The sequence below is a fragment of the Osmerus mordax genome, chromosome 13 (assembly GCF_038355195.1).
Source record: "Osmerus mordax isolate fOsmMor3 chromosome 13, fOsmMor3.pri, whole genome shotgun sequence".
Lineage (NCBI taxonomy): Eukaryota > Metazoa > Chordata > Actinopteri > Osmeriformes > Osmeridae > Osmerus > Osmerus mordax.
In genome coordinates this window covers 3286975-3307730 of record NC_090062.1, presented here as the reverse complement: position 1 = coordinate 3307730, position 20756 = coordinate 3286975, and the positions used below count along the sequence as shown (strand labels likewise).

The 20756-nt window shown below is 45.5% G+C and overlaps 1 protein-coding gene across 2 annotated transcripts in view; it reads right to left on the bottom strand.

The window, feature by feature from the left end:
* galnt18b (UDP-N-acetyl-alpha-D-galactosamine:polypeptide N-acetylgalactosaminyltransferase 18b) overlaps positions 1-20520 on the bottom strand; it is a 41412-nt gene extending 20892 nt beyond the window's left edge. Inside the window, exons 1-3 of one of the 2 annotated variants that reach the window (XM_067248693.1) lie at positions 6944-7073; positions 6771-6837; positions 465-660 (exon numbers count right to left, since the gene is read on the bottom strand). In XM_067248693.1, coding sequence (XP_067104794.1) covers positions 465-660; positions 6771-6837; positions 6944-6985 — 305 coding nt within the window. In that variant the 5' untranslated portion in view covers positions 6986-7073. Of the gene's footprint in view, positions 1-464; positions 661-6770; positions 6838-6943; positions 7074-20017 lie in introns of those variants that run through there. The other variant, XM_067248692.1, reaches the window with a different exon arrangement.
* Positions 20521-20756: the final 236 nt, after the last annotated feature.

Sequence of the window (20756 nt, the reverse complement as noted above, 5' to 3'; positions counted from 1 at the left end):
AAAGGTGTCAAAACTTTTGAGGCACACACTCTCAGGCTAAAAACACATTAGAGGAATTTCTTTCTAAGGGAGTCAGGTGGCTGAGCGGTGAGGGAATCGGGCTAGTAATCCGAAGGTTGCCAGTTCGATTCCCGGTCATGCAAACTGACGTTGTGTCCTTGGGCAAGGCACTTCACCCTGCTTGCCTCGGGGGAATGTCCCTGTACTTACTGTAAGTCGCTCTGGATAAGAGCGTCGACTAAATGTAAATGTAAATGTAATACTTTTCACAGGAAACTGCCCGTATTTAATCAGTTGATTGTAAATAGTGTCAGCTATTCTGATAAATACAAGGCACATTACAAGCGTCTGAAATAGTCTGTTGCGTCAAACAAGTTGTACTTCATACTGTTTCACACTAGACTTTGTGGAGCTGCACTGCATAATGTGAGTGGCGATCAAGTTTCCCTCCAACAACAACTCACCCATCGGGTCTGAGGTCTGGGATTGGCCGGTCCAGAGAGAGGCGGTCGCTGAGGTAGCCGTTGTAGCCGAAGTACTGGAACATCTTCAGCGCCACCCTCCGGCTGTCCGGACTCAGATCCTGACCCCAGTGGGCGAACAGGGAAGAGTCCCCGAAAGATCTGTCTGCCTGGCCGTCCTCGCCCTTCACCGGGGCCTCTGTGGAAGTCAGGAGGATGACCGATAGCATGAATATTAGCATGGGGGCCCACCCAATCAGACTCAGAGGTGAGAACAGGTGACAGAACTCTTAAATAACAAGGTCAAAACAACCTACAGGAGAGCACTCAACAGAGGAACACAAAATGTGTGTGTGTGGGGGGGGGGGCTGCTTTTATCCACGCTGCAGTTTTATCACGCAGTCCGATTTTTATCTTGGCATTTACTCTATGTGTACTTAACCGCTAGTCATGGGAGGGGGGTTCTGTGCAAATTAAAAAGAGAAAAAGTCAAGCCTTGTTAGGGTTGAGAAGACTGTGAGTACAGCCAGGGGGTGAGACTATGAAAAATGAAAGATACATTAAACAACGTAGCTAGATGAAAATGAAATGATAATCTCCAGAGAGTCTGATAGCGTATTAAGCATATTCAATCTCCATGGCTCTCCCCTTGTACATGTGATTACAGTGTTTACCTCAGCAATCCAATCAAATTTAAATAGATCCTCCATTCACAGCCTTCCTCTATGCCTGTTATAAAAACACACCCACTGTGGTCCGCCCAGGGCTGTCATTTAGCCTTCTCATTCTGGTATCCCAGTGTCTGCTGGGATATTATGCGGAGGGATTCGACAGTGTGTCAGAATGAATGATGAATCTAAGCTCTCTCTCTGAGTCTGAATAAGGCCATAGAGTCGTTTCAATGTTACATTGTTGAACGGCTATGTGACATTTATGATTCTGCTGAAGACACACAGAAATGTGTGCAAAGCTTGAATGTCATCTCATCATAAATTACCCTCGCACTATAAAAGAAGATCAGTGACAAAGGTTATCTGGGATATGACAGTGCATCGTCACAGGTCTACGATGATCCAGTGTATACTAAAAGGCTCTAGCAACAGTAAAAACGCCAAAAGCGGCTTGCCAAAATCAAAAGTGAATGATTTATTCCTTTCCTGTAAATTCATTAGCTAGTGTCATTCAAAGGTTTTATATACAAACTGTTGAAAGACAATAATTAACATTCCACAGAATGAAACATTGAGGGAGCAGCACGTATACATAGGTGGCTGGGTGGACTGCAGGCCTACTCACAACAGTAAGTGTTGACAAGGCATGTACTAGAATGTTCTACATGGTATGGATTTTATCAGGCGCACACAGTACAAACATCGCTTCAAGGTTACGCGTTAAGGTTAACGCTCAACAAAAAACTAGGTAACGTTATTTAAGACTTAAGCCAACCACATGCAGACAGCCCGTGCTTTGTAACTGTTTACCTAAGGTCTAATGGTATTCCTGGACTGTGACAGAGAGGAAAGAGCAGAGTGAATCTCTCCTCCCAGGAGATTAGAAAGGTCTCACTCTGGAACACAGCGCAGCATCATAAATCAGACCCACGTCCCCGCATCACGCTATGCTGATGAAGTATGACATTTCATCTCTCTGCCTTGGTGGCACACGCAGGGAGGCAGGCTGGGGGTGTCAGACTTCTCGGGGAGACAAACAACCGTATATCACGGGCACCAAAGCTGCCGGTGGCATTTAACGAGTCCCAGGGAATACTCAGGGAAGTACTGGGTTACCAAGTCACTCAACCGTCTGTCTGTCTGTCAATGTCTATGGACATGCTGCAATGCACACAATTTCCAACACTTAAAAGAACACAACCGCTGTATTAATCAATAATTAAAGCATACTGGCCAACCAACAAGCACAAAATCAACATTTTGGGGTTTTCACTGATGCCAACTTTTAGTTCCTGGGGCAGTGTGTTCGCTAAACCTCCAATACAGCACCACGGAGCTTTGATGAAAGCAAAGTTGCATCCATTGGTAATGGCCTATCATAATGATGAGAGCACAGCAGCAATACGGCTCCTCGGTCTGGGAACACAGGCCTGGGGGCTGATTCATTTCCACTGTCTGCGCTTCTGATTAATTAGGCCTACTGAGACCGCTTCGTCAGCTGGCGACACGTTTGAGCACAGCCAGGGTCAGGGGTTGCTACTTTGTAGACAAAGTAACCTAGGCAACGTGGACATTGCGCCGGCTGCAGCGTTCGTCCTTTCCAAAAGGCTCTTTTGTGCGACGCGGAGCTGTTAGGCATTGTTCGGCAGAGCAGGCAAACCACTAAGCTACAGCATATGTCCCGAGTACTTTGGCAGATGTGCTACACTTATCCTCCACTAATGATGTGCTCAGGTATTAACATGTCTTAGATCGGATGCAAGATACCGGCTCTGTTTCTGGCATGGTCCTCCTGGGACCGTGTGGGCAGCACTAGGTACTAAGCACCTAGGTGCCCTGACCTACTGAGAGGTTCTACTGAACAGGTGTCGAACGCCCACAACCCAGAGCGGGCTACCCACCCAGCTGCACTCAGGAGCTCTCACGGAGTCAAACACACGGAGAGGCTCTCCCAGGATTCAGTCCCCCTTTTCAATGTTCAACAAATGAGGGTTATTATATAAGCGCCAACTCCTTGCACTGACCTTTCAAATGTTGAGCTAGAAAAAGTCTCAGTTGCCTACAACAAGGCCCTGAGGGGATGTAGAAAGGAGAGTGGAACTCAGTGCCCTGCAGCAAAAAATATATAAAGAATTATCCCTATCATCATAATCGTGCATCTCCTTTATTAGGTGACAGAACAGCCTGGTACAGTCTGTCTCCTGTGGTCTCCCTGGGTGGGAGGGTGTGTGTGTGTGGACCCTGTGCCTCTGCAGGTGGTAGTGTTTGCGTGAGAGAGAAAGGAGAAGGAGGGAGGGAGGGAGGGGGGTTCTGAGGGGCTGATGAGGGAGGTCAAGTGGCCCCTGCCTTTGAAAACCCAGGGCCCCCATCCATACCCGGGGAAACTCTGCCCTTCGGCTTATCAGCAGCCGCCCAGCCCGATGATGCCGTGAAGCCAATCAGTGATGTTCTTCCATTGTGTGCATATCGGGACAAGTCCTTTAGGCCTGTGTGCTTACCGTAGCACATCTACAGAGGGGCAAAGCTGAGGACACTAGGGGCCTTTACTCCTACCTCAGGAAGCAAGCAGCACTGGAGTGCCGTGATAATGGCTCAAGGAAGTGGAGGGTGGTGTAGGGAAAGACGCCCCCCCGCTTCACCCCCCCCTCCCCCGCCCCACCACCAGGGTTGAGAGTGGACAGTACCGCACACATCCACTAGCCTCTGCTGTGTCATCCAGGACGCTGTGCTGTGTTGTGAGCAACCACTGATCTGATTTCCTGTTGGCTGAATAAAATCCAGCCTATTGCACCATACAACTCCCCCATCACTATTCTTCTCAGTAAGGTTCAGAGGCATAAACAACCTCTCTTGTTCCAACATTCATTGGTTTCATCGGCACTCTGAATCACTGCTTCTATGTCGGGTCATCTGCTGTACGGTAGCTACATAGCTGAGAGACACTAGAACACTCACAGGTTTCTATAGCATCTCCTGTTGTGATTCCTGTGGTACTCACATTAGCGAAGAAACCCTACAATTAAATGTGAAGTTCATCGTTTTCCTCCGTTCATCCACAAGTGGCATTGCAGAAAGACACTTTCACCCACGCAACGTTTGTCTTTCCGACACTTCAGAGGAGTGTTTTCTGACAGGACATGGCAACTCTGAGGGGGGGAAACTGGCCATAAATCTGTAGCTGAAGCGAGAGAAAGAGGAAAGGGTTGAAGTGTAGGCTAGCTCTCCTTCAGCATGGCTCTTCATCACCGGCGGTCACTCGAGGAGAGGATGACCGGCCTCGCCGTGCGGGTCTTCAGGTGGCTTGTGGAGGTCCATCTGCGGTCCTCTTACTCTGGTGCAGTGTGGGGAAGGAAGAGTGATGGTGGTGTTTTCTTTCATTTTCTCTCGCCCCTCGAGGAGCTGTGGTTTTGTCTCTGCGACTCGGCGGAGCCCCATCCCCCGACGTGTAGCTCCTTCCTGCACAGACCTCTTTTCCAGGAGCGCCTATCCGGTGCCATGTGTTCCCAGCTCGTTTGTTTCGCTTGCCGGTGGCTCGCTGACCTCCCTTCACATGGGTGGTGCAGGATCTGACGGGTGTCGGACTTGAGAATGACATGGCCTGTCACGATCCTCAGAATCTTCGCTGAAGATCTTTGGTGGTGTTCCCGGGCTCTCAGTTGCCTGCTGTAAGTACTCCATGGCTGGGCTCCATACAGCAGGGAGGGGAGGACAACCGCTCTGCAGACCAGCTGTTTAGTTTGACCCTCACGGTCTCAGTCTCAGGCACATACACACCCCCCTAGACACACCATAAATTCCCCTCATGCTTAAAGGAAAAAGAACACCTAGTACCTGGAAAACACCTGGGCACTTCCAGACTCATGCAACATTGATGTGGCGAGGGTGTTTGGCGTTTGGTGAGGCAGGTGTGCTTCTGAAAAGCGTTGTCGAAAAGACACAAGTAGAGACAGGACTGGAAGTGGGCTGTTCTGTGTAATAGCTTAAGAGAACCGTAGAGTGTGAACAACCCGCTGAAACCCTGACAAGAATGTTCATGAAATACTTCAAAGAGTGCAAATATCACGTGAAAATCACCCCTAACAACAAAGAACCAATGTGGTGAACAGAGGGGAAAAGTGCGACTATTTTTTATCAGTATGGAAACACGCTGGGAGGTGTGGGCCAGGAGGTGTGTCGCACCTCTGCCTCCACCATTCCACACAGAAAGCATACACCTCTAAATACCTGGTTACATAACCTCCATCAGTCAACACTCGTCTGTCAAAGATATTTACAGAACAAGACTTTTCCTGTATACCAGCATAATGAGCTGACACTCCAATCCCACAGGACTGGGCTCAGTTACAGAACCATACCAGCGCTCTCACTAAATGTAGTTAGGACTGTGCCAGCCAGCACATGTTAGCTTGACAACACATAATACAGCTAATAGCCAATTAGTGTTTCTCACAGGTTGAGAGGCTGTGGGGTTTACTATGCTGCAGAGTTGTCCATTGGAGATCTGAGTGCTGCCACTGGGTCATAGAAGGAGGCTGGCTCTCATTAGAGCACATCAGTAAATGACACGTCTTCTTGACATTGTTCACTTTCCGAGAGTCGAGCTGTGGAGGGTGTGGAGGGGTATAAACACACACACACACAAAAACCTCTACTCCTTCCGTCTGTTTCTCCTCATTACATTAATACAATCACAAATCCCTTCAGGAAGGAACGGAAGTTTCAATTTGATTCTGCATCCTGAAAAGCTTTGGGTGGTTCAGGGATGTTATGCCTAATCTAACAATTCAAGTTTGGGGAATGTGACCACTGCCAAAACCTATGGTCAGCTGAGGTGTTTCTCTTAGAAATGTCCTTAATGTGGATCTCACTCCCTGAGCACTGGGCCTATAGAAGTACTACTCTCTTCCCCCCCCCCCCATCTCCCCCCTCTCTCAGATGTGAAAGAGGTCTTGTTTTTGTGTCATGGGAGTCTCATCTGTGCTCAATGTTGCAAACATGATTTCACCTGAAGGGTTGCTGTTTTCTGTGTAAACCGGTGCCTAGGGTATAGCCTTAGCTCAGGGAAAAAAACACGATCCACCGCAAGAAATAAATCAAAACATTTCAGAGGGTTCACTTCAGAGTGACTCAACCTACAGAACCTGCCAAAGGCACGCAGAGACACAGGCAGGAGGTTGACATGAAAATACTGAGGATCCATTCAGCGCAAACTCTTTTATATTCTCCAGCTCTTGTAAACTTCAGCTTTTATTTCTTTAACACTCCACACTGAAACCACATTCAGTATTTACTTAAAAACAACTTGATCAATGTTTGTGAATGGGATGCAACAATAGGTGAGCACTTACAGTAGAGTAGGTGGACAAAAGCTACGATTGCAGATCGATTCATAGTGGCCGGGAGTGACTAGCAGGGCCAATCCAGAAAGGCTGATCACTGGAGATACAGCCTCACGACTCGCCAGTTAAACTCACTGGGCAATGATTTTTCACCCAAGTTCCATCAGCATTTAGAAAATTACAAACAAAACTCCACAGATGATGCTTTCATCAATTCTGAGAACTAAAGAGGATTTCCTCTCTCGGTAATTGTAAAGGGCAGTTCTCAAAAGTAGAATCCATACACAGCAGCAGCTTACTGTTTCGAGAGACAAAGCCACGTCGAAAGCCGTCGCATATCAAGTTCACGTATGGGGCCTTCAGAATCTGCATGGTGGACGAGAGGAAAACTGCTTTAAATGAGCGATGATGAGCTTAATTTACGGTAGAGTAAGTGAGGCGTATGTTCATGTGATGCCTGTGTGCGAATCACCTTTTCAAGCCTTTTGTATGCCTCCACGTATCGTAACGACATACTGGTGCTGGAGCAACACAGAAAATGATGATCGCTCCCAGAACTGTTCCCCTCCCCCGATCATTCAGATGGGATCACCAGATTGGGGAAATAGATACTGGAGCCCAGTGAAATAAGATCAAGATGAAAGCATTTTATCTGATGATACTGGTCTTTCACGAGCATAGTGTAAGAAGATCATTCTGAATACTGAATACTGTGACACATTATTGAGATATATGCACAAGGATCCTTCCTTTCGTTGATTAACGTAAAGCCACTCAGGGTTAATTTGATTGGCTTCTTATAACAAAACAGATCGACTGGAATATTTTACACAGTAACATGAGGAGACAATGATATCTTTTTTAATATCATTTCTTATGGCAAATGTAGCACATTTGATTGTCATGCAAAAAAACAAGGAAAACAGACCTAACAAAGAAACACCTTCCTTGACAAAGACTACAGATGATGTAATGCGGAGTCAGATGGCTGAGCGGTGAGGGAGTCGGGCTAGTAATCAGAAGGTTGCCAGTTCGATTCCCGGCTGTGCCAAATGACGTTGTGTCCTTGGGCAAGGCACTTCACCCTACTTGCCTCGGGGGAATGTCCCTGTACTCACTGTAAGTCGCTCTGGATAAGAGCGTCTGCTAAATGACTAAAAATGTAAAATGTAATGCCAGAGCCTACGGTGCTGTTCTACAGAAGCTGAACCAATCCATAACCATGTGCTTTGGTAGAGTAGGAAGGGTACGGAGAGGTGGGAAACTTTCAGATGTGCTCCGTTCAATGTTTCAGTAAGAGGGTTGCCTCTCCTTAAACAGCCATCTCACAGATGGCATGAAAACCCCACAGGTTTTGCACGAGTTTCTCACCAATTGCATCTACAACATCCTTGACTGGCCTATGTAAGAGCAAAGAATCTGCATGGACTTTCCACCAACACCCTTCATCCAACTGGTGCTGGGCCTCCCATGGATTATTCATGCCTCAGCCTTTTCACTGAGTGAAGGCTGATGGGGAAACTGTCACAGGGCTCTTCCTCTCCAGCTCCTCACCCAGGGGCTGACGGCGCTCTCCTAATGGACGAGACAGCACGTCTCTGTGTGGCGGGGGGGGGGGCAAAGACCAAGCATCACACCCTCGCCTCTTCCGGTCGATCAAGTAAGCGCGTGGTTTTGGTTTCCCCCCCGGCATGTGGTCTCCTTCGTCCTGCTTGGATGAATGGGCCGGCGAACGCCGGCGTAGTGTGAACGGCCCTGCCGCTTCGCAGGGGGATGGAGTACGATCTGTAGCCCGAGGAAGCGTGCCACTGTTGTTGAAAGGCTGGAAGACAAGCGTCACTAACTGGAGCAGCGGAGGTTGCCTGCGCCACCCACAGCACCCATTCAAGGTGGGAAAATCCGCCTCTGAGGCTTCTAAGTCTTCCATAACGAGGCTGGTGGCGCATGATGGAAGCAGGGTGCCAGCCAAAGGCCTTACTCGACACAAATGGGAGGACTGAAACCACAAGGCACGCGGAGGGCCTTGTCATAAGATGGATCGTTTTCCATAGGCGTTCATAACGGAGGAGGGGATCGTTGCCGAAACGGTTTGCTAATCCCATTCCAATTCAACAGAGCCCTCCCCTCACATCTGTTCATAGATAAAAGATCCCAAGCAATGTGAAGAACTAGAGCAATAAATGGAGCGATAGGCCATTCCCCCACTAACGTTCCCCACGTCTTGTCATCCATCCCACTACCGTTCCTTTACTCATCAGAAACATGCCAGTCCTGTTAGTCTGCATGATGCTTCCTATGTGCTTCACTTTGGTCACGCTGAATGAGGTCTCTCTCTTTGCTCATTTAGCTCTCGGTGAGGATAGAGAATAGGTCTCGGGGAGGCAGTAAGGAAATAACGCTCCCCTCCTCCCCTCTTCAAATGGACCTGTCACGTCCATCCCCTTGCCCTCTCTCTCTCTCCCCCCCCCCCCTTCCCTGGCTCCACTTTACAGAGCTGTAACCATGGACAGCACAGTAACTGGATCCGTGGGCACTTCCATTTTCTCCAATGAAACTCCTCGTCCTTCTCAATGAGCCTCAGGGCCACTCCTCCAGAGCCCATCAACCCCTGACCAGAGGGAGGGAGGGATGGTGAAGGGAGGAGGGATAGATGGATTGAGGTATGGATGGGTGGAGGAATGGATGGATGGATGGAGCAGGCTAGAGAGGGACTGAGGAGGCTGCAGGAGGCCTGCTATTGGCTGGATGATGCTGGGCTTTAAACAGAGATGACTAGAGGGTGGTCCTCTGAGGATGCTAGCAGGCGTTCTCAGCCAGCCTGTGAGCAGCAGCATCAGAGACCTCCAGCTGGGAGCTTCAGAACCCTCCCAGAGGGAGACTACCTGGTGGCTGGTCTATAGGCCTGACCATAGTCTGTTTTCCTCAGGTAATGACTACTCGATAAAACTAAAAAGATGTGCATTCAGATGGCTTATATTTATTTCATTGATGTTTTCTCCATGTGAATAATTTAGGCCAGGTTAAAGCTTTCTCACTTGAAGTAAACACCTCTTCATGAACCTCAAAGTGCAGGAGTGTTCAGTTCATACAGTATAACCTGTACTGTGCAAATACACGGAGGTCCACTGAGATGTCATACATCTTCATTAAGATGTGCTAAAAAGGTTTTTGGCATGGTGCATGAAGTTCTGAATAGTTGGCTCATGATTAAATTTAATGTACTTTTTACACATGCCCAAAATGTTTCAAACTCCAACATCATCACAATGTGATCAATTGAAATTGAAAAGAGGTGTGTACTTGGCAGTGTCAATGACACTAATTCTCACAGACTATCTGAAACTGAGTTTTTGATTCCAAGAAACTGTCAGAAGCTGGCGCTAGGAGCCATCCTGAGCGAATAGCTGCTTGGATCTTTAATAATTCCAATACTTATAAACAGGACAACATAGCATTTGCATCCTACTCACACTACAGAGTGTGTGTATAATACTGCTCTCATTTTGAACTCTTTTATATCAGTCACACAACAGCTGCTGGAAACCGAGAACTTTAATTCCACCCCACCCCCTAAAAAAAGTGCTGTGAGAGATTTAATTGACTCAAAACAGTTTGCCGTGGTGAAAGCAGCTGAACCAGCTGAAACAGTCCGGTCCTTATCGTGTGGGTGCAGGAGCCGGGCTCCTGCACATGAGAGGGGACTTCTCCTCTGAGCTGCTTCGTTAGCACCCCGGGTCAGAACCACAGAGGGGGCTGGCTGGCTGCTGGTGGCAGCCGCTGCCCTCTGTGCCAGACTGACAAAGTGCTGCCTGGTGGCTATATCCCTCTATCGTGTTTTGTCAGAATATCCGTTTTCCACAGCTTCAAACGGCATTTTTTGGGGGGGAAAGGTGTTGTGGGAGCATTCATTTCGAGCTTTCAGAAGACACATATGACACCCTGTGGCCTCCCAATTTGAGACCATTCTCTTTGCTATTCTTTCCAAACTGCTTGTGGCAGGACAATATTCCCAGAGACTATTTACATCTGAGACAAAACAAAGAAGCACTTCTTACTGCTGAATAGCTATTCACTACATTGTTGTTGGTTGCATGATGAGTTATGTATGTTCATTCTATTTAGTAGTTTACAATATACCACCGTCTTACATTGGATATAATGGTGTTAACAACTATGCCGTTGAATTCAAATGAGAGGATTTATCCAGATACACTGCACTAATGTCCTTTGAATATCCCATCAAGTGTAGGGATTCGTGGATGACACCGTTTAATGATACTTGTGCTGAACACCATCTAATCATTTGTGCACTAAAGAACCACACAATAACACAGGCCTCAAGATTTCTGTCTTCTAATGTACAGTAAAAAAAGATAAATTACACCATTTCACACAAACGAGTATAGAGGTAACCATTTTGCAAATACAGTTATTTATTCTACCATAACTAAAGAGAGTTATGTGGAGGTAACAGGTAGAGTCGTATGGTTCTAAACATAAGATTTGCTAAATGGGAATGTGCCAGAGCTCATTCTTATTATTGTTCCATATTGTACAATGGCTTGTGTTATGATGCACAAACTGTGTTCAGTCTTATTCCACACACTTCTGTGGAGACGCACCCTTGCAAATACAAACAGCAATATAAGCATCTAAGAGAGTGTGTCATGACTTTATTTTTCCACCTTTAAAAAGGACTTAATCTATTTTTACTCTGTGAATTTGCATTCTAAAAGGCAGGAGTGAATATTTGATGGCTTGCACTTGTCTTGTGCAGTGAGGAAGTGGGTGGAACAGAGAGACAGAGATAGAGAGAAAGAGAGATAGGGAGAGAGAGAAGAGAGAGATAGAGAGAGAAAGAGAGAGTGAGAGAGAGAGAGTGAGAAGGAGAGAAAGTGTGAAAAGAAAGATCGTTTTCAAGGCATACTTTCCTCTATGACCACATGCTGCAGTCTGCTGTGGAGCTTGTGGTACTGTTAACACCAAGGAAGATCCAGAATCAATACAGAGGGAAGATGCCTCAAGGATGAGGTTTGGAAGACTAACACAAGGCATGCAAAAGGTTGGCGTGACACGAGTGACTGGAATGTACAGCAGTGTAAGGAATGGCCTAGAAGATACAGTAGAAGTAATAATTCTCTAAGATCTCATATTGTACAGTTGACAAAATGTTTTGTCAGCTCTTCATCTCTGAGGCCAGTCTCTCAGGTGTATCCTGGTGCTCATGTAAAAATAAAATAAAAAAATAAACAGGCTACAAGCATTTTTCAAAGACAAGGAGATTATTTCTTATTCAGACTGAACTGAAAGCCCAAACTAAAACCATTTCCATCTTGAACGTTGAGGATAATGATCTATAGGCAAGTTTTTCTGCTGCCAATGTATCTGCATCAAAGGCCTGATAGGGGGAAATTCCCATGTACCACTGATGTAACTGGGCTGCAACCTTTGCACATCAAAAAGGTGCAGATATCTTCACCTACTGCAGCAACACCTCATGGAAACATTCAATCTCCTCTCTGCTGGTTCCCGGCGTTCGGGTCAGGACTTTTCCTGGAACACTCCGTGTCTGTGGCCACAAACATGAGGCATCTGACACCCTGGGTGTGAGGGGAGACCACAGCACAGAAGAAAAGGCTCACAGTGTCCTTGGATCGGCCCCAGGCTAGAGCAACGTCTGAGCCATGTCTTCGACACAAGACACACAGAAGGGCCGTAGGCAACGGGACGGAGAGCTATAGGAGCCGGTGGCAAACGACCAGGGCGTTGCGCCCACAGCACGGGCAAATACGGACTGTTTGTTTACCTCCCCCTCGGATGCTTCAGAGGAGACTGCGGTGACACGGATGGGGGCTTACCAGTGCCCTCCACCACTGGTGGGCATGCACCTGACTGGGGGGCTGCGGAGGAGTGAGCACAAACCATAGTGCCCACAGGACACGACTTGAGTGAATGCATCATTGTTGCCTGATTTTAAGTGTATTCATAATTCAGACAGATCAATGACATTGTACGAATCAGTTTAAGACTTTTTGGGGGTTTTCATATGGATTGGACATATATTTTCGCACAATACATGCCTGAGGCACTAGACTTCTGTCCCTAGTGTGCAGCCTCTATCCTTACGGACTCTGTCTGAGGTCGTTGAACCTGGCATGGCATTGCTCAGGTGTTCGTGAGAGCCCAGGTGAAGACTCACTGGCAGCCACTGTTAAATCTCCACATGCCGTTCTAGCAATCCATGGGGGACGTTTAACGCCTCTCCATAAATCATACATTTTCTCTCTACATCGGTGAACCTCCATCTCAGCCTCGTGAATTAAGGATGTCTTCCCTGCTGCAACGTCTGAATAGATGCTTTTCACCCAACGTGTACCGTCGGGTTATTGATTGACTTATTTGGCTAGCCCCTATAACCAATCAGAAAATGTTCCCACCCACACGTTGGAGCAGGTCTCACCGACTTCTGGGTAAATTGTCTGGGCAAGTAGATGAAGTGTCTCCCCATGTGTCTGTAGTTCCAGAATATTGGCCAAAGTGTGTTCAGTACTGAATTGTTTCATATAAAACAGTCAGAAGCCCAGCCCTAAGCTTGGAGTCTAAACAGTAGTGCATGACTGGAAATAAGCACAGCCATTCAGCTTGCTGTCTCTCCCATCACCTCAATCTCACCATTTACCAATTCACTCAAAGTGAGAAAGGTAACCACTGTTATCAAAAGGGAAGGCTTGGTTAGAAGAAAGAGAACCATGACAGTTTTGAGGGATGGAATGAAGGCTGGATTTCGTTTACAAAACCTGAATTTGATTTTTCAGTTGCGAGATAGGCTCCATTCAGAACACCAGAGGCTATCCCCAGACACAAGAAATGGCAGAGTTGACACCGTGGAGGGAACACTTCAGCATGCAGAGCGATAATAGCCAACATGCGATTACTCCAATCGAGTGGTTTTCTGCAGCTAAAATCTTGGCTTGTGAGATGATTGGCACACTACAAAAATGACTAAGCATCTGTCCCTTACCCGGTGGACAGAATGGGCCTACTGAAATCGTACATCCATGGCTGGCCTCCCTCTGATAATGAGTTCAATCTATTGATGCTCATCGCTCTGAGTCTTTCTGTGGCTTACCCCAAGAAAACAGTCACTCCTGAGACAGTCAAGGACATCTAGTTTTCCACTTTGCACGCTTCCCTGGCTTCCAGAGAAACATTCACCTCTAGGCGTAGTGCCGCATGCACTTTTTTTTTATACCCCAGTAACAACAGTTCAAAGGACATCGATGCTGGCAAAGGTATATGACTGGGGCCAGGAACTCTATCTGACACAATGAGGCCAGGGTGTCTCATGGAGCCCCTAACACAGTCTTGTAGTCTGGCCTTCAAACAGACACGGGGGGGGTGCTGGCTTTCCCTCTCAGCTCAACAGAACCACAGGTCTACAAAGCAATCAATGGACAAGGACACGCACTCATTACAACGAGTCATTATCAGTAATGTGTGGATTGGCATGCCTTCATATTCTCAGGACAAGACAACAATCCATTGTTTACAGCTGTTGAATAATTGCCACTAAGCCCAAGCTAATGCGGGGGCTGCAATTTGTTTTAATGTTTAAAGACAATCTTTTGGAGAAATACTCAGCAGGCTGTTTGTGAGAGGAAGCAGGTTTAAACCTTGTCTTATGGAAAAGTACTTAATACTCATTGACTGGGAGACAAACAGCCATGGGTAATTACACGGGAAAGGAAATGACTAGAACTGATATGCCTTCTAATCAACACTATTAGGTGATCACAGCATTATGAATGGGGCATGTCCGTGCTGCACACTGGCAAACATGTTTTAATGGCTGGGACTTGTGGTTATTAGATGGCCTTGTGACAGACATAGTGAGTGACAGCATCTGTCCCTCGCCACCGGACAAAGGTATTCAGGTGGTGGTTGCTATGGTGATATTAATAAAAATTAGATGATGAAACGTTCATATGAAAGATAGGATGCTTTCCGCCCTGCAGGTGTTTCTGCCTGGAACAAAGCTATGAAAAAAACAACAACCAATATTTAATAACTGCCGACTTCGGAAGGACAGAGTAATTAAGTTCTCTAGTAAAAGTAATCAAACAAGACAAGGTGATAATTGAGGCTTGAGATGCAGGATTCTGTGGATGGTATGCCCTTATGGCTCTCTCCCTATTCACCAGCACACATGTCGGTAGAAGAGTCCTGATTCCTGTCAGGTTCAGGAACTGTTGCTGACTGGGCGCGCTCTGAATTCCTCAAAGGTTCCCACCACTCTGTAATTAATTGGCAATTATATCCAAATTCTGCTAATTAGAGTCCCTTGCCCACGATATGGGAGAGAACTGAGCTTTCAATCTGTAATTAAATGCTTTATATACATAAAATTTGAAGGATGACACTGCTCTAAATAATAAGATCAACACTGCAGCAGGGAGATATTTAACTAAAAGCCATAGAGCTCATCACACTGAATCATCGACAAATGAAAGATGGCCATAGAATACTGCTGGACAACCGACACAGTTAGATATGTGGGTCCATTAACAGTTAATCCAGGATGGATTATGGATGTGCAAGAACGAGGAGGAGAGAGCGTCAGATATGATGAGCCGCATGCATTCAGATCAACATCTCAATTAGGGTGAACTGGGATGGATCCCAGGGACACTGCTGATGCAGTCTTCCATGTGATCCCGCAGAGCATCTCCCCCTTCTCTCCTTCTCCACCCCCCTCACCTCCCCACACTTCCTCCTGTTCATTCAACCCCCCCCTCCCCTCCCCCCCCCCCCCACACACACACACACACTACCTTGCTTTCTCCCGGCCTACTCACATTTCATAACTTACTAATCAATTGAGGATTCACATAGTGGGTGTAAGATCATTACTTCAGGAAATAAACCATGACGTGTTTCCCATGTTAAACGCCTTGAACTAACAGTATAACCTATGGAATAAGTCATCTTAAAAAAAAAAAAACGTCGTTTGGGAATGCAGTCATTGACCGTGCTGCACTCTGCAGCAGTATGACCTCGCTGTGCACCAGCTCTGTGCCAAGCCCTACTATACTGTTGTTCACTCTCAGGAATTATTAACTCATCAGTAAGGAAATATGTGCTTTTCCCCTATGTACTGCAGTTGCTGGTACTAATACCAGTATGTTCTAAGCTCTGCTGTAGCATTCCTCTAAGCTAAGAGGAATGCTACAGCAGTGGTCTGCATTAAAGCCATGAATGTTGTGATATGCGGTTCTTAGATAAATACACAGAAGTTTGGTTTTTGAGAGAGAAAGGGAGATAGGGAGACAGAGACGAGTCAGAGAGCGAGAGAAAAGGAGATTATAATTCAACTAAGGGCCTTGCCCGCTTAAAAACAAAGCTGTGCTTCCTCGGTCTGAGACATGGATTATAAATAATAAAGCACTGAGGGACGAAACGTGGTGGACAATTTAGAAAGCATGTCGAAACAAAGCACTCCAATTTGTCTGAGGCGCTGTCAGCCTCCCCGTATCGTCACATGAAGAAGAGGGGCCCACCCTCAGAAGACGGCGAGTGGAACCTCTCTCAGTGCCCATGTGTGCACTTAGCAAATAGAGCAGCCAGATATGAGTGACTGAGACAAATTGCTGTACAGGATGTGTGCGACTGAGAAGAGAGGGCAGTCATGGACCCGGCTAATCAGAGGGCCGTCTGGTCCCAAACACTTCTTGAAGTAACCTGTTCTAAAGACTGCTTCAGGATTATTTTGTCACAGAGCTATGTTAGTGGACTTTTATGAATATAGAAAGAGGAATGCAGTACTGTACTATAAATGTTTGTTATTGTGTGAGGGACTGCCTAATATTGAAACATAGGGGTTAATTTGCCAAACATTAAGATTTTCCTCATGCTAGTTTTGCCCTCTGGATTCTGACTAATTAATTGTTTTCACTACCTTCTCCAGTGGATTTATACCCGTGCAATTCAATTCATTTTCTAATTCTTTATCTTACACATTCACCAGAAGTGTGTTATTTTTTTGTGGCACTCCAACAGGTGATGGCTGCGTGCTGTGCATGTACACAGCAATAACAACACTACAACCTTGTTGCCGTGGCACCACTGTTGCTGTGGCATCCTCCACCAATACCTATCCGGCTCACATAATTCAATTCTGTAAAGATGATGATAAACAATCAATGCGCTAATGGGGCGGTGAGATAGTTAAGGATCTCTCCATTTTACAAAGCAGAAATTAAACAGTATGAATCCAAATTACATTACAAATTGTTAAATGTAATTTAATCCAAATTAAATTACATTCATCAGGTGGAGTTTCAGGAGTATGTTGTGTAATTACAATATGCAGCCCTGAAGCTAAATCAAATAAAGCACTTGTTTGTAATTAATACTTAAACTGTACTCGACACATTTACTAAACTGACACTACACCGAAAGCAGATTGCAGTTACGTCAGTCGATACATTATTGAAAAAAACTTACTTCAAATGGAAAATTACAGAGGAAAGACTTTTTCTGAGCAGCAAGGTACGTTCATGTGGGAAAGTGAAAAACCAGAGTTGTGAAAGCTTATTGGCTGCTCCTTTCTTCTTCACTTAGGGGGAAACAGTAGTTTCAATAAGCACAACCACACAAACACACACTGCTCTCTCCCCACCCCCCTTTTCATCAACATGAGTAAATACCCATGGTGATTTAGTGGCCTTTTCAACTGATTGACCAGCAGATTTGATTGAGCTCATTCACTGAACTAGCATGATCGTCTCAGCCTGAATCAGCATATTAATAAATATCCCTTCAGTGTTCTTGGTGGTTCAATCAGAAAACCGAAAAGCTAAATACACCCTGGAAGAACAACATTAGAGGTGCTACACACTTTCAGTAACATTTTTGTGAAGATAAACACAAGAAAACATCCTCATAGTTAATTTGTATCCTTCTAATCATACTACAGTAGTGAAAAGGGTAGTCATGGATGGTAGTTTGTGACTGTAGACAGTTATGTAATACATATTATTCTAAAGAGCGTTTTAGCTTCACAGAGTCCAGAGGAACCTTCACACATGTATTTTTGAAAGCTTTCAGGAACACGAGGCGAGCCAGAGAATGCAGTCACAGCGTTCACGGTGGGCGTGTGTGAACATGTCCTGTCAGCTTCCTCGCCAAACCTCGTTCATTGACTGCACTTGATACAAGCTAAAGTTCAACGAGGAGTGAGTGTGCTCTTCTGCACCCTCGTCTTTCTCACTGACCACATCATAAAAATGGTCACAGTGGAGTGGTGTACTGTATTTCGGTCGTACGGCACACAGTAGGAAGCTGTCACTAGCCATATCTCTCGGAGGACATTCTGTGTCTGCCACACTGCAGCCAAGTGCCAAGTCTGCCGTGTTGCCCATGTAAATGTCTCATTCCCTCATGTACGAATGCTCTGCAGGGCACCAGACTTTATGCTGCCTTTCAAAACTCAGCGGAATGCTATTTTGGTGGTGGTGGAAGTGTGTGTGTGTCTGTGTGTGTATGTGTAAGTGCGTGTACCCCTGCATGCATGGTGTGACTGTGCAGGTTTGTAGGGGAGCACGAGGGACGTGTGACACAGTACAGCAAATGGCCGAGAACTCCAAAAAAGCATGTGTCTGTGGCATAATCTCTGAAGCAGCAGTCGATGTCACCCACTAATCTTAATGCTCCAATCGATTCATGACTCCTAAACCTTGCTTCCCACCTGAGAGGTACACTCAGGAAGAGGATGAGAGGTAGGGGCTCACAACATGCCGGATTCTACCAGGCACACGAAGGAGAGAGCAGGGCCATGGAGAATGTTCTGCCCTTGTTCTGTTACTAAGACTTTGAAAGTGTGTGATATACTGTTGCTTTACTTAAGCAACTGAGATGTTCTTGTTGCACTGCAGTATTGTTGTAGCATTATTGTTGCATTGTAGTATACTATTAAATGTAATGTCATATTACTCTTGTTCAACGTGCCTGTTAGGTAGGATGTGGTTACTTTGTGATGTGTCTAGAGAATACAGAGTTAATTTTTCACTCCTCCAAATACTGACTACTGATCCTTGATCTTCTACTGTATTTTCTGTTTGCACTATTTGTACGTCGCTTTGGATAAAAGCGTCTTCTAGCATCTCCTGAATAAAAAGCAATATGTAAAGAAAGGGTATTCAGCTTTATAACAAAGGGATTCAATGCTTCAGGGAGTCAATCAGTCTTAATGCCAGAACTCCATCTTTGAGTAGCACAAACAAAGCCTGTCTGTGCCAAACAGTGAAACGTACAGCTGGCTCCAGGAGGAATGTTTAAATGACCAACCAAGCTCAGCTCCAGGGCCTCATCTGAGTTCCTGTCCTGGCCCGGACCTAACGATGAGAGCCTCTCTCTGTCTGCATGTAACCAACACTCAACTGTACCTGTGAGCAAAATTAGGACCTGGCTGAAATGAGTTTCCTGGTGATGACAAGATTAGAGCTCTAGTGATGACACAGGAACAGGGACATGTACAGGTTGCATAGGGACTGTTACAATTGCACAAACTAATAGGCTCTACGTTTCATACTCTATTATTATAGATGAATATAAACATAAAAAGCGCTTCATTAGTAAATGTGTTTTTGTCCTGTGTGTGCACCAGTTACAAAGGAGGATTTTGCAAAAGAAATGGGGGGAGGGGACAACCTTGAAGAGAGTGAATTCCATACATTCCCAAGAACACAGAATCAACCATTGAAGGACTGTATAAACTAAATGTGAGCTATCTTGATCAAGTTGATGAACCATGCCATTTCACTTTTAAATAGACAATAATAAACGTTCAACTTTAAATATCACCAAGTAAAATAAGAATTATTGCTTTTAATTTCTCTTTGTGAACAGACAGATATGTGAAAAGCCAACACACCTGCAGTGTACCAACAGCCCTCAAAATGGACATCAGCAAACACATTACAGGTTTAGGGCTCGAAATAGACAACCGTGAACCACCCAAAAACTGTGTACACAGTCTACAAATCAACGCAGAACATTGTAACAAGCTATTTGACAGATTAACCGAGACACAGAGATTCAATAAATTTGCAATGTAAACTGGTGGCAGACGAAACTCATAAAACAGGAAGAAAAGGCTGAGGAGGGATTTTTGGAAAGAGTGTTTATGCACACATTCATGAGCTGGGGACATACCACTGAGGTCAACACTGGTCTAATTAGAATCCTTTCCCAGGACGAGTCTTTATCACTGACAATGAATAGGCTTTGCAAAGCTCTATTGTAATTTGCCCTCTGACACACCCTCCTGCCCAAAAGTGAAGGGGACTAATGAAGTGTCGGCATACAATAAATAGTTATGTGTGAATGTGCAATATACAACACATCAACAATGTTTGAATTCAATGTTATATTCAGTGACTTATGAAACGGTGAATCAAAAATCACTTGAAGTCATCAGCCGTACAGTGGTTACTTCAACATCATCATCACCACATCACATAAACAACTAACAAATCATAGTATTTACCTTGTATGTGCTGGTTGACAACATTCTCGAGTCGATCAAGTCTCTCTATGATCCGTAGAGTTTCTCCTTTCTTGTCACTTTCTAACTTTTTCTCTGGGACAGGCATAGGGACTTTGATGTATACATTCGCGATATAATTAGTGACCCACCCAACATACAGCAGACACACGATGTTGGTCATGCCACTCAAGATCACGCATGTAGACACCAAAGTTTTAGTTCTCCTGGTGCAAGCCATGCCGACATCCCTCCATGCAGTAACCTACACAAAATTCCGTTCAACAGTGTACAAGTACGACTGTCGCCCACCAAATCCTGGAATGAGCTACGCGCGTCACTTTAGAGCAACCTGCATGAAATCCTGCAACTCTCCAACGATGCGATCCGTGCTTCGAGCGCGGGTTATCAGCGCCTTCGCCTTTACAGGTCCATATAGGTAGGTATCTCAAACTGTAATTTGAAAACACATCAAACACAGAAAAACCGACTGGATGCCGACCGTTCCTTTTTTCGATCCATGGCAAATCTGAACAAGTTGAAATTTCACAGACCTTGTGAAAACGATCAGAACAAACATTCAGCAGCTGTAGCCAATGAGGTGCGAAACTGGAGTTGTACAGTAATCTGTGCATTCACTTGGTGGGCGGGTCTAATTTGCTAACATTTAATGACAGTACATTTGATGTATCTAGTATGAAATAAAATAGACTTATCCATTTTTGTGTTTTGGTTTACATGC